The sequence below is a fragment of the Sitophilus oryzae genome, unplaced genomic scaffold (genome assembly GCF_002938485.1).
Source record: "Sitophilus oryzae breed Bouriz unplaced genomic scaffold, Soryzae_2.0 scaffold_151_pilon_pilon, whole genome shotgun sequence".
NCBI lineage: Eukaryota > Metazoa > Arthropoda > Insecta > Coleoptera > Curculionidae > Sitophilus > Sitophilus oryzae.
Window position 1 is genome coordinate 1,076,016 of NW_022146192.1, and position 15,129 is coordinate 1,091,144.

The window sequence follows — 15,129 nt, forward strand, 5'->3', positions numbered from 1 at the left end:
GAATGTTTATATACTCTATATCTCGAAGAGGAATCGAGCAAAATATCAAGTGTGTTATATTTTTGGAAAGGTAATTTTAAATTCTTTTAATAAATTAAAATATACAGGGTGTCCCCCTAAAAAATCAAATTTTCTGTTGATAATTCTTAAATTATTAATTTAAAAAATATACTTAAACCATTAAATTCTACGTAAAAGGTGCTTTGAAATGTTTTCATAAAAATACAAAATTTTCATAACAAAAAAATACAAATGTTAAAATGCATATTTTGAAAAACACCCCGTAACTCCGAAACGGTAACAGATATCGATGTGCGGTTTTCACCATCATGTTTTTGACAAAAATTGAGCTCCAGACGCAGATATTAGTTTTTGTCTATCTCCTACAGAAAAGGGTGTTTCCATTTAAAAGCGTCGAATTTGACCCACCCTGTACATCGGGCAAAAAATACCCGTTAAGTTTTTGTTCTTTCTTCCCTATGTAGCTTAGTGTTGGCGATTCAAATCGCCATGAATGTTTGTAGGCATAATATGGATTAATATATGTTTTGGGTAAGTGGCCAGTTAATTTTATTTTGATATTTTTTAAAAAACTGCTTCTCCTATAGTGCCTGAAGAAGCGACGATAAAGTCGCGAAATGTCGCAAACACCCACGATTTTTTTCTTTCTGCGTACAAAATATTTAACATTTCAAAGAGTATAAGAAATAATTGTATCCCTGAACTCTAAACCTAGTTGCGCTTTAAAGTAAACAAATATTTTAATTTTTAAGTGTTGAAGTTAGAGGTGACGTTCCCAAAAAACTGGAAAAATGAACCGCCCACAAAGATATCATTTAAGTTAGTATTTTGTAATCTTGTATAAACAAAACATATTTTTTGTTGCTAAACAATTATTTTAAAAAAACATAGGAGCATTTTAAACAAAAAAACACCAAATTAATATACACAGTAATTATTAATATTTTTAAAGCCAAAAACCCATATCCTTACCTTCCATATAAATTCTCCACTCGAACTTGATCTCGTATCCGAACCGCTGTCCCAATCCTGTTCGTCAACTTCATTACTCTCGCTAAAAGACGTCGACATCAGCTGATTATCTAGTGGTCCATTGAACCTTATATCCGTCAAAACTCCAAATATATCGTGATCGCCATTCTCAATAACTAGCCGGTCTTTTTGGTCAAAACTATCCTCAAAATCCTTGGATTCGTATGAAATTTCGTTGTTTTTTCTGTTCTCTTCATTCTCCAAGTTAATAAGATTCACGTAGTCAGCTTCGTTGATTATATCAGCTGGATTCTCAATATTTTCATACACAGCGTCAGTGATTGAACTTGAAGCAGGGACGTTCATATAGAGATCTACTTCAGTATTATTGGATTCAACAAAATTGTCGATATTCTCGTATGTGGCATCATCAATTTTATCTCTATCTGAAGTAACATCGGTTTTATCAGAAGTTGTATTTCCCTCTTCTGTCATATTTCCTTTAGGAGTGTTTAAAATTTCTGGTGAAGTATCTTCTAAACTTTCTGATAAACTCTCAGCTTTTTCTGGCAAGTTAGTAATTTTTTCAAAAGTTAGTAAAGAAGCAGGTAATGATTTCCAGGGATTGTCTTCTGGAGAAGGAAGTGGGGCAACCTTTAAAAATAAAAGAGTATAGATAAGTAATTTTACCAACTACGCTACGAGCGAAAGTTTGCAACAATTAGATTTCTTATTGTTGAGTTATTGCCAAAAAAATATCAATAAAAATTAATATGCGAATATATAAAACCTTTTTTTTAGTAATAATATGATTGACCATTTTACAATGCACTACTTTTTTATGAAACTAAAGATGCTACACACAGATTTGTCCCAGACTTATTAGTTCCTGAAATACAAGGCAAATTAGAAAATGTTGCATTTCTCGTCCCCTGCATAACTTGATTATCTTATAACTTATCAAAGAGGTGTCCTTTATTTTACATAGAAACCAGTGGCTTAGCTAGTTTTTCGCTGGGTGCTGCGTTTGTGTGCAGGCTATATCATTTAAAAAAACATGGGTTTGTACTAGGCCAATATTATAAAAAACAAAGTTTGGGTCATATTTGAAAAATTACAACTCCGAACGAAGAAGTGGTTAAGCCAATGAATTCTACGTCAAAAAGTCTACTGGACTCAGTTTTCACCTTTTCGATAAGTTATAGAGTCGAGATACACCGAGATACAAGAGAAATGCAAAAAATGTAACAATTTCAAATTCACCAAGTATTACAGGAATTAATAGGGGCAAATATGCGTGTAGCATCTTTAGTATCATAAAAAAGTAGCACAGTAATGTGAAAATTGCATCTATGTACCTCTACTCAAAAACAAGATACTCTGTAAAACACATAAAAATGGGACACCCTGTACCTACAATAACAGAAAATCATGAAAAAAAATTTGTACCGGGTGTCCCACTAAGAATAGCTCTCGGCTGTATCTCGGAAAGTATTAGTCGTAGAGCTTGCGAAAAAAATATTTATAACTAACTAATGAGACTATGAGAAATTACTGGAAATTATTTTCGAGTTTGTAGGACGGCCGCTAGAGGGCGTAACTGCTATGGAAAAAAACAAAATGGAATTTTTAAGAAATTTTGCCTAGATACGATGTGCTATAAATAATAGCTTCATAATCTTCAGTAAATTTTGGATCTTTGTTGTTAGAACCATTTTCCCCTATCTGCTAAAATAAAGTGTTGGGGGGAGGTTAGATCTGTTGTTATTTAAATATTAATAACTCCGGACTGGATGATCGGAATCCAACAAGCGGGGGCTCGTTTAAAAGAGCGTCTCTTACTCTATATTGTACCATATAAACAATAATAATAAGCTTTTGAACGTATACGCTAGGGGGCGTTGTCTTACAATTTAACAAACATTCCGCGTTTTAAAAAAAAACAAATGCGATAGTATATGGAATTTTAGCTGATAGTAAAGAGTAATAAAAGCTTAACAAGTTAGCGAAAACCGCATCTTGATATCTTTTTTCAAACCAAAGTTATTAGCAAAATTATAATAAATACGAAAATATAAGCCTTTAATTACCTTATTTTTCTAACCCTCTTGATTATGACCATTCTAATAAAAAATAATATAAAAATGATTATTTTATTCAAAATACCGACAATGAACCAGAAAACCATAATACTAGGTGTATTAATATCTAATAATTAAGACACCAATGACGGTGAACAAGAAAACGACACCTCAGTGAATTCATGGTAGGCTTTGGAAAAAAGTTGCTTTTAAGCGGATAGTTTAAATATCAAAATATTATTATATCAACATCTTGATAGTCTCAGCAGCGTTTTTTATCTTTTGATTGTTTTTCTCTAAAAATGCCTTTCTTCAACAGAGAAAAAACGCTGCTAAAAGTATCAAAATGTTGATCTAATAACACTTTGACGTTTATACTGTTACGTCAAAAGCAACTTTTTCCAAAGCACCATGACTTCACTGAGGCGTCGTTTCTTATTAACTGTCATTGATATCTTAATTATTAGATATTAATAGATCTAGTAATATGGTATTCTGGTATATTGTCGATTTTAGAATAATCTAATCATTTCTATTTTATTTTTGGTCAGAATGTTCATAATCAAGAAGGCTAGTAATACCGTGTTCGAGAAATAAAGTAATTAAGGGTTTATATTTTCGTATTTATTATAATTTTGCTAATAACTTTGGGTTGAAAAAAGATATCAAGATGCGGTTTTCGCTGACTTGTTAAGCTTTTATTACTCTTTACTATCAGCTAAAATTCCATATACTATCGCATTTAATTTTTTTGGAAAAACGCGCAATGTTTGTTAAATTGTAAGGCAACGCCCCCTAGCGTCTACGTTCAAAAGCGTATTATTATTGTTTATATGGTACTATATAGAGTAAGAAACTCTCTTTTAAGCGAGCCTTTGCTTGTTGGATTCCGATCATCCAGTCCGGAGTTAAAATATTTTAAATAAAAACAGATCTAACCTCCCCCCACCACTTTATTTTGGTAGATAGAGGAAAATGGTTCTAACAAAAAATATTCAAAATTTACTGAAGATTATGAAGCTATTACTTATAGTACACCTTATGTAGGCAAAATTGTGCAAAAACTCCATTTTTTTATTTTTTGTTGCAGTTGCGCCCGCTAGCGGTTGTTCTACAAACTTGAAAATAATTTCCAGCAATTTCTCATAGCCTCTTTTATTATAAATATTTTTTTCCGCAGGCCCTACGGCTAATACTTTCCGAGATACAACCGAGAGCTATTCTTAGCGGGACACCCGGTACATATTTTTTTTCATGATTTTTTGTTAGTGTAGGTACAGGGTGTATCGAAAAGGCAAATTTGATTGTACAGGGTCAATCAAATTTGCCTTTTCGATAGCTTCATAATAATAAAAATAAACGATTTGTTGCAGACTTTTGGTGGTTACTGTATGTCATTTTACCTGCTTTGTGCCAAAGGGAAGCAAACCATCAATACTAGACGTATGATTTCTCTCACTATCTAAAAATTCACTGGTAGACACCTGATTTGGACTAGAAATCTCCGTCTGAACTACAGTATTACCGTCTAAAGACTCAACTATTAAAGTAGGTTCACTAACATCTTTAGAAACGGTATTATCTTCTAAACTTTTGACTTCCCCTGTTTCGTCAACTACATCAGCACATAATGTCTGATTATCTTTCGTACCAGAGCTTTCTTCATCTACTTTAAACGTTATGTTCTCTAATTTAAGTAAATTCTCAGAATCTTTGTCTGGAGTTGTGTCTTTTTCGTTGGCACAGACAAAATCCTCCAGGTTAAAAAGTGTATCGTTAGAACAGCAAGAATCTTGGCTAGGCGTGTGTCTGTGATTAGGAACTCTTAGCGGACTTTCATTGGTCTGAGATGACAGCATTTGGGGCCCGTCGGGGTCGCCCTGGTCTGACCAATCGCTGTCAGTCTCTTCCAACCTAAAATACATACATATATATTCTAACATTTGCGAGAAAGTTTTACCACAGATTTATATATTGCCTTACTTACTTTGTAATGTGTAATTATTAATATTGTAGGTGTTATCGTTTATCAACCAAAACCGAGTGATCAATTTTTAATATATTAATAGTGCAAGGTTTCTCAAGGTGAGGATACCCAGATACCCTCAAAAAAGCGATATAGACAAACCTTACTGTATAAAATGAAGGCACCCAAGATATACAAACCAGATGTAAACAGAAAAATTCTAGTTTGTCACTTTCTTTGTTGCGGTTTGCGCTGACTTATTGAAAAAATTTTGCTCTATTTAACTATGCAAAAAGGAACATGGGCTGTTATTTATTTTTTATGCCAACGCGAAATGTCTGTTATAATGCCAAACAGCGCCCTCTAGCTACCACGGAAAAATCTATGGAGACAAAGTTTATACTGCAGATTATTAAGAAAGAAAAGCTCTTTTAAACGAGCTCAGTTGTTTAACTCCGCCACTTTATTTTACGAGATACAGCAAAATATTCTATACCTAGATCATATATACTTACGTGGATAAATCAACGCCATAAGTTTAGCATTAAAAAATATGTCTCCAACATCACGACATGCCATTTTCAAACCTTCTTTATTGCACTTATGAAACGTTCAATAGGTTTGTCTTTCTCGAGGACCTGACTTTACGCATGCGCATTAAAAGTGGCACGTATTACCAATATAATTACAATTTTATCCGGTTTAGAAAGTACAAATTATACATTGTTATGAAAACCACCTTTTCATTGTCATCCTATTGTCATAATCTTGTCATAATCATATGTCATAATGTTATTTCCATTGTGTAACGACGCTTGTTTTTTGCGTTTTTTATTTTAAACATTGTATTAATTACTCTTTTATCGACCGCTTTTATATAGCCAAGGATGCAAGTGTGCTGAGTGAGAGGTTAATTTTAAGTTTATGCAATTATATTTCTATTTTTTATTCGTTGGGTTTTAATTTATGGGTAAATATTCGTAAAAATGGCAAGAAAGTGTTTGGTGTGTTGAAATTATAATATAAATGTCCCCGAATTATCTTTTCACAGGCAAGTAAAGTATTCAGTTGTTCTTTTATGTATATTAAACCACATGCATACTTTCTGGTTAGATTTCCTAAGAATATTGATATTCGTACGGAGTGACTAATTTAATTTTTGTGACAGTAACATTCAATTATTGTTCAAATATATGCATTTTACAAATTAAATTTTTAAAATTAATGTTCAAATTTGGCGCGTGGGCGATAGGTCCTCGACAAGGATAGATAGAGTAGAAGCACCGCGTGTGCAATAAAAAAAGAAGATAAATGGAAGTCGTTGATATGTTAGGGACAGTTTCCATAGTGATTTACTTATCCACGTAAGTATATAATATGATCTAGGATTCTATACCATAAAAAATACAAATTTTTCGTTGATTACAATAGCAATATTGAAAATACCTCACAAAAATTGTATAGTAGATGAATGTGTAGAATGTATTACTAGAATCCAAAATCTACACAATAAAGAAAATCAAAATATGTATGGTGTTTATCTGAAAAACAGTTGAAATTCTCATAAGGCATCAGAAAGTTATAGAACAGTGTATTATGTAAGAGCACAGCCTGATCGTAAAATTCTCAGGAATTTCTAGAAATTTAACAGTAAGAAATTTAGATTTTAAAGATATAAGAAAACAAAAACTTGACTGTTGTGCGAAATCTAGAAGGCTTAGAAAATTTCTAAAAACGGCATTTAATTGGCAGAGGGGAAAATATAAAACTACCAATTAACGTTGCAAAAATAAACGCAATATTTTCATTTTCTTGGCATAAACGGAAACTATAAAGATGCAGGGATTTTGTTGCCAGGCGTTTGCCAAACTTCTAATAACGCAACTTTTGTCTCATTTAACCAAATTCGTATCTCTTGTAGTTTCTTAAATGCAAATGTTGGGCATCGAAATTGTCACCACCCTGTATAATAGATATTATACATAAATTTTATGATATCATGTCATTTGACTTCTATTTATGTTATTACTAAATGCTTTTGGCATAAATAGGAATATTTATTTATTTAACACTCTTTTTCTTTTGCTATGAAGATTTTGAAACTACGCCAATTACGTATTACGATCGTAAATTAAAAAAAATATATATATTAAGTCTGTGGTCCAATAAAACTGTAAAAAACGGTTTGTTTACATTTTGTTTGTATATGTCGGATCTACATTTATTTTGTTTGTATATCTCTAACTTTGAGAAACCCTGCATAAGTGCATCACTAAGAATGAATATGAAACATGCAAACGTGAGTTAAAACAGAGTAAGGCAAATTAAGAAAAAGCTTGTTTCAATTATAAATTAATATATTTATGCACATTCACAAATCTATTCACAAAAGCCAAGCATAAAATAAAATGTACATTAAAATAATTTAAAATAAACATTAAGACTATTGACTAATACAAGCTTCTAATGTCTGAACTTGCTTGCGATTAAATGAACGCCTAAGAAACAACGAAAATGAAAATTAGTGTGTGCAATGGTAAAAATGATATGAGTTAAATAAAGCAGGCAAAAATTATGGAATGTTAGCAAATAAAATGGTAGAAATTCAATACTTACTTGGGGGGTGTAGCTTCTGGTGTGGGTTGATCATCTTCGTTCTCTTCAAAACTCTCTTCCGGAATAGGGGATAGTGGATTATTATACACATTATACCGAAGAAAGACTTCATTTCTTTCTGTTTGATCCAGCTCTTCTTCTTTTGCCGCTTCTTGTGATGCCCCCTAAAAATCACCCAAATGTTTTTAAAACATCAATTATTATAAAATCGTTTCAAATTAGTACCTGCGCATGAGGTAGTTTTTCTAGTAATTCGTTCCTGATAGCGGCCATTATCTCGTCATCCACTCCAAAACCTACGTAGCTTCCTAAAAAAAATAAAGTTTTATATTTTAAACAAACTACATAAAAATACAACCAAAATATATTAGGCAACGGTACGTTGGTTCAGAATTTTTACGTGTAAGTAAAGGTGTGGTTACAATAGATGCGTTGTTTGCTACTATTATTATTTAAGTTCATAGCTGTCACATCAGACAAGTAATATAAATAGACGAAGAAAATATATTGGTTAGTCTATCTTTTATAAATGTCTGCCGGCCATTACTGACTAAATAATAAATACTGACACTAAATAATAAATTACATACACTAACTAAATAATAATTATTGAAACATTTCTATTACTGAAATAACTTGAATTTTGAAAGGAAAATAGATGCCAATAGACTGATAAATATTTGTGAATACTGAATTATAGTTTAACTAGCGTGTACCAGCGACTTCGTTCGCGTCGAATTAATAATTTGTGATGGTGATGATAAAGCAAAGCAAGAATTTCCATTAACATACAAACTGGATAAAATTTTCTCACATTTATGTCAGCATGAGAAAAAACAATATGGCGATATTATTATATAACTTGGTAATATTTGAGGGATAGTTTCATCTCGTTGATATTTGACTTTCGAAAAATCCGTTTGCCAAAAATAAGCTTTTTACGTCAAGCAGTTTAAGCAGAATCATGGTTAAGAAATTACCCAACTTTTTGAAACACCCTGTATGATTTTTTAAAAATTTTAAAATATGTAAAAAAACCAAATAAATTATGCTTATCCAAGCGTTTTCCCGAAAGACTAACCGTTTGTTAAATAACAAATATTGTAATATTTGAGGGGCGTTTTCACCCTCTTGGAATTTGAGATTCGAGAAACCCCTCCTTATCGAACCACTACATCCCACAGTCAATCCGTTTGCCAAAAATCTGCTTTAAACGTCAAGCAGTTTAAGCAGAATCGTGATTACTCAATGGTCATATTTTATGAAACACCCTGTGTAAATTTATAAAAAATCTTAAAATATGTAAAACAACAAAATAAAATGTACGTGTTTAAGAGTTTTTCCGAAAAACTCACCGGTTTTTAAATAAAAAATATTTTAATATTTGAGGGATAATTTCACCACGGCATATAAATCACACGGCAGGCTACTCGCCGAGTAGCGTGCGGCTTAATTTATTTCATTCTTTTTTTGAGTGATATATTTTGTTTTTTTTTTAGTTTTATTTTTGTTTATTGTGTGATTTATTTGGTTTTTGTAGTTTAGTAGTACAATAAAAGTCCGAAATTCTTATAGTTTTAATACTCAATCATTGTCTACGGCATTCAAAGTAATTTTAATTATTAGGTATCCTGCAAAATGACAAACAAGATTCATTTCTAAATTACTGTTTTTCTGATTATCCGTATCTATTTTTAATTTTTATGGATAGCTCATGACAATTCAGAGAGAAAAGAACAGAGGTCTCGTTGTTTTTTATAAGGTCTGCCGTTTTTAATAAGATGTCATTTTGGCAATTTTCAGTACCCGTGTGTAATATTCGGACACAAAGTTTTTTAAATGTTCTTCTAAATTGGATGAATTTATCCTGGATGGGAATAATGATAGGTTTACAAGGTATTGGAATTACAAGATAAAGTTGTCGTACCAGATTTTTATGAGTGCAACTGTACACTGAAATCTCGCGACAAGCTTTTATATAATATAAAATTGTGTAATGACGTTATAAGTTCATAATAAAAATTTTAAAGAAAAAGTTTATTTTTTTCTTTTTAATGTATTTAAATAAAAGCTTGCTTTTAAAAAGTTTTTTTCTTAAATTTATTTTATACTTTTTAGTTATGCTGGTTTCTCAGTGCCACACACTTAAACTCAATTCTTTTTCTTAAATAACTTCCTATGGGCATCCTAATAATATGTATATCGATTTTTATTAAAAAAGGAGAACTTAAAAAAACGACAGCTGTCAAATTTGACAGTTCAAATGTGAGACAAATAAAATGAAAATCGACTATGAGGTAGGGAGCATCCAATATATCGATTTTTATCAAAATCGGACAAGTTTGAGATTTTTTGACAACTGTCAAATTTGACAGCTCAATTTTTTTTCTTTCGTTTTAACCCATGGCCATCCTATATATAGATTTTTATCAAAATCGGACAACTTGGAATATTTTTTGACAGTTGTCAAATTTGACAGTTCAATTTTTTTTCTTTCATTTTAGCCCATGGCCATCCCATATATCGATTTTTATCAAAATCGGACAATTTTGAAATTTTTTTGACAGCTGTCAAATTTGACGGCTCTGTATGACGCCGTATATTTTTGGCCCGGAAAAGTATATAGCCAAACATTTATATTTAAATTCATCAGTTACTTGTCTTCCTTTAGCTGATTTGTTAATTTGTGCAATTTGAATATTATCAAAATTTGCTTTGTCCATTGATGGACATAATTTGTACGTAGCCTCTTTAGATTGTTCAATAGATATTTTATTGTGTATTTCTTTAATTCTTGTTTGTAACTCCTGGCATGTTTTTTAATTTTAATTGTCTATTCACTACAGTTAAATGTTTAATTGATTTTTTAATTTTTACTTTTCGAGGAGAACGCGCGGTTAACGATTCATTTGTTTAGATAAAAGTATTGTGTAAATACAATTCAGTTCAGTCAATTACAGTATTTTTTTTAATACGACCCTGTCTATCAATAATTTATTTTCTGGGAAATTTTTTGATACGTTTTAATCCGGCCCTGACTCGGCACCCATAATGGTGTTTTCAAGGTCAAATTTTATAGAAATTTTAAACAATGGGATCTGGGCAGAGTTAGCCTGCCGTGTGATTTATGTGCCGTGGTTTCACCCCCTTAGAATTCGAATTTCGAAAAATCCCTTCTTATCGAACCTCTACACCCTAAAGTCAATCTGTTTTCCAAAAATCAGCAAAACGTCAAGCAGGCTCGTGATTAATCAATGACCAGATTTTTCGAAACACCCTGTATACATTTTTAAAAAATCTGAAAATATGTAAAAAAAAGAAAATAAATATACGTGTTTAAGCGTTTTTTCGGAAACTTGACCGTTTTTTAAATAAAAAATATTGTAATATTTGAGGGGTGGTTTCACCCTCTTGTAACTGGAATTTCGAAAAATCCCTTCTTATCGAACCTCTACACCCTAGAATCAACCTGTATGCCAAAATTGAGCTTCTTACGTTGAGTGGTTTGAGCGGGATCGTGATTAATCAGTATGTCAGTCACTTAAGGATTTTATATATTAGTATAGATTACCTTTGCTTGTACTTGCTTGAGGTTCAATATCTCCAGTTAGCTTATCATTCTGAAATTGTGGATGCAAAAACCATCCACCACCACTCTCCCAGTTATTTTCTTCTTTATCTACAATAAACAATATAACAAAAGAATTAGTACAGATCCAACACAAATACAAACAAACATACCTTTTTTATTTTCTTCAATATTTTCCGTTTTGTCCATCACATAAGTACCGTCTTTATTATCTTCAACCAGGAATGTTCCATCTTTGGTAAACGTTGCATCTTTCACGAACGTTTTATCCTTAACAATGGTATTATTATCACTTTTTGTATCTCCTTCATCATTTATTACATCATTTCCTTTCTGAGCATCATCTATAAACAACATGCTCTGAGGTTCGGAACTAAAACTGTCAAACAAGTTCTCGTTACTTCCCCGGTTAGAATCAAATGATTTTCCCAAGAAATTATCCCAGGTTTCCAGTGAATAATTTAATTTATTTTGATTATCCGCCTGTTCAGGTTCTAAAGGCAAGAAGTTTGAAGAGAACTGCATGATCTCTTCTTGATTAGTTTGAGGAGCGTCAAAGAGGTTGATACTGGAATAGGGACTTTGAGATGTAAGAGAGTGCTCTTGTTTCTTCCTAAATGGTGTACTGGTGCGCATGGAAGGATGAGTTAGCGAATTTGGCATTGTTTCTTCTTGATCTTTACTCAAATCGAAGGCAACCCTGGGTTTAACATTCGGTACGTTCGTGTTTTCAAAGGTTTTGTTAAGTTCAAAACTAAGCGGTTTAGGTTTTTCAACGTCATTTTCTTGACTTGTTTCATCATCTTTTTGAATATGCTGTGTGATATTATTTGAAGATAGCTGTTCAATATCTTTAGAGTTATCAATATTCTCATTTAACAAACTATCAATTGAAATTTCTTCAATTTCAGCTTCAGTTTTAACTGTACCGCTAGTCTGGCAATCTTGAATTTCATCATAAATATTTTCAGCTTTGTTATCAATTTGAGCATGTTTTCTCTCTTCATCTAAAAATACTGATACTGGATGATTTTTGTAATAATCTTCATCAAAATTATGCATCCTTGATGCCTCGTCCACACAAGATTGATTTTGCTGAGTGTCATTCTGATTTTCCTTAACAACATCATCAACAAAAACATCTAAATTATCAGTTTCACTAACTAAATCATCATGATCCTTTGATGATTCGTTTTCTGAACCAACATAATCTTCTTCGTTAATTTCTTTTTCCGTAGCTTCACTTAGAATTTCAGCTGAGAAAGAATCAATACTACCATCTTCGGAATATTGACTCAAACTGTCGCAATCGTTGAATTCAACTTGCTCATCAGTTAACTGCAAGGTATTTCCAGACTTTCTTATTGGTGGATTAAGTCCTTCAATTTTAGGCCCTTCTACAAAACTATCCTTCAATTCTGGCACAAGGCTTTCCGAAAACACCTGCTCCTTTGAAGAGTTTGACGAACTCGATGCAATAGAAGCTTTCCGCAACACATCTTGACCGCTGGATATCTTCATTATCAGAAAATCTTCGATATTATTATAATCTACGCTATTACTACTTTTTACATTTTCGACATTTTTACTACAAAAATCAGGTACAGTCTGAGATTCATTATGAACTACTTCCCTATCATTAACCACTTCTCTTTGATTATACTGCTTATCAATATTTCTAAAAATACCCACTAAATTTGTATTATTCCGAATCATGTCAGATAATTTTGGAACAGATTGAAGTAAATTATCTTCTATCGACAACGTAGATTGGATATTTTCATCAATTTCTTTTTGTACTGAGTCATCCTTATTTAATAAACTATTGTTATCTGCTGCATTAATTTGACTTAAAATACTGTAACTTTCCTCTTCAATGAATCTTTTACATAGATCCTTAATCCCATCTTGTTCTAAATCGACGTATTTGTTGCTCCCGTTCAACTGAAGTGAGTTTGACTCAATTAAATCTACAATATTTTGATTATGTTCTTGATCTAAACTAGCTAAAATATCAGGTAGATTCTGCTTGACCACAATCATGTTTTTCGCACTAATAGTTTCATCTTCTGAATCAGTCACAATGACTGATTTTTCTGGATTACTAATCGTAAGTTCGCAGTTCCTTAATCGTTCTTCTATTTCACTCTTTATGTAACCTATTCTGTCTTCTAACAATTGTTCTCCATCTACACTACCAAAATCACTGTTTCTCTCGCTGTTGTGCAAAGTAGCATATCCCAAATCACTTTTATTTTCACTATCTTGCCTACTGAAACTCCTGGCGTCTTCAACAATTCCGATTAGTTCAGAAAGCTTGGACCCGCTAGCTCTCAAAGTAGAAAACTTGTCTATAGTAACGTTGAAGACGTTGAAAACTTGACTAGCCGGTTTGATTTTAGTTGGACTGTTCAGTTCGTGAAGAAGGCTCAAATTTGAATTATTCCGGCTTTCTGTGTCAGGCACAAAAAGCAAACTGTCTCTTCTTTCGATTTGTAACTTCCTTAACTCTTCTTGAAAATCATTCTCTACATTTAGTAAGTTTCCTTCGCTGCTGAAATTTAAACTGACCGTCTCCAAGTTTGATTTTCTTCCACTTTTGTTTGCCCGGTAGTCTAGGCTAGGTAAAGGAGTTTCTGATTCCGATTCAGAGTAATCCACGTGAGTTAGAACCATCAAATCAGCTACTGATCTAGATTTTAACTTAACCTTTTCGCTATAAGCCCCACGTTCAACTTTCTTCCTCCAATTCTCTTCTTCAGTTTCACTTTCACTACTACCTGGCTGTTTAAATATCATACTATCAGTTAAGCTATCGTTTTGATTTGGAGAATCTGGCAGTCTGTCGATTACGGAAAATACTGAAGGACCTAACTTAAAATCTACGTTGAGGTTAGTATTATTATGGTCTTGTTTAAAGCTGTGATCCGAACTGGTTGAAATCGTTTCTAATTCTAAGGCAGTATCGAGGGTTTTGATCGCTTCCGAGAGACCCTTAACGTAGTTTGGGTCTCTGGTTTCCGAGGCTACGTTCTGCAACCACGATTCCATTGGTTGCACTTCCGTTAAATTATCTAGGGAACCGTGTAAGTTGTTCAGGCTAGGCGACATGGGTTTGGAAATGTTGACGTCGCCAGGTTCTATGTTGATACTGACGGAGTAATTGTCAGTTTTGACGATGGTATTGGGTTTGAGAGATTCCCATCTCCTTTCGAAATCGTTGGTGGCGTTCGGGATTTGGTTCTGAGTATTTCTGTGCACTTGCAGGAGATCAGAGAGCATCATGTCGATTTGGGAGACTTTGGGCCGGGTGTCCGCGTTACTCCAACACATTTGTATCAAGCGGAAGCTGTTAGGGTGAATTAAAATATAAACAAAAAAATTAAGAAAGTATACAGTGCCCCTGGCTGATCTTGCAATAGAAGTTTATAGAGCATCATAGAAGAAACCAATCCATAGAAAGAGGTCAATTCTAAACTACTGTCAGATTATGTACGTACTCCAAATACATTGGGTGAGCATAGAAACATTACCTTAGCCTGGGTACCAGAGCCAAATAAGGCTTATCTATGCCATTCATACTCCCAGAACTAAGAACAAGAATGGCTACAAAACAAAATCTCTAGAATGGTAGAGAAATGCAGAAGGTCAGAGACAGACAAAAAACTTCATAATAAATATAATATTCGCAAAAAATCATGGCAAATCTGATATTTAAAGACAGAAAAACTGTCAAAGCTATAGTGAATATACTAAAAAGGGCATTGTAAGTGATTTGATTGACGGATATGCAGATTTTTTTCTCAATTTGGAAAATAAACGACAGAACACATTTTATCTTAGTGCGACATTCTAGCAAATGTGCGGTTCTTTGTATTAGGCAA

The 15,129-nt window shown here is 32.6% G+C and overlaps 1 protein-coding gene across 4 annotated transcripts in view; it reads right to left on the reverse strand.

The window, feature by feature from the left end:
- The window catches only part of LOC115878607, a 118,898-nt gene that overhangs the window by 16,375 nt on the left and 87,394 nt on the right, over positions 1-15,129 (reverse strand). For all 4 annotated transcript variants that reach the window (XM_030895157.1, XM_030895155.1, XM_030895156.1 and 1 more), the window contains 6 exons: positions 11,398-14,594; positions 11,228-11,335; positions 7,882-7,964; positions 7,657-7,820; positions 4,478-4,988; positions 994-1,647 (listed from right to left, as the gene is read on the reverse strand). In XM_030895157.1, coding sequence (XP_030751017.1) covers positions 994-1,647; positions 4,478-4,988; positions 7,657-7,820; positions 7,882-7,964; positions 11,228-11,335; positions 11,398-14,594 — 4,717 coding nt within the window. The remainder of the gene's footprint in view (positions 1-993; positions 1,648-4,477; positions 4,989-7,656; positions 7,821-7,881; positions 7,965-11,227; positions 11,336-11,397; positions 14,595-15,129) is intronic.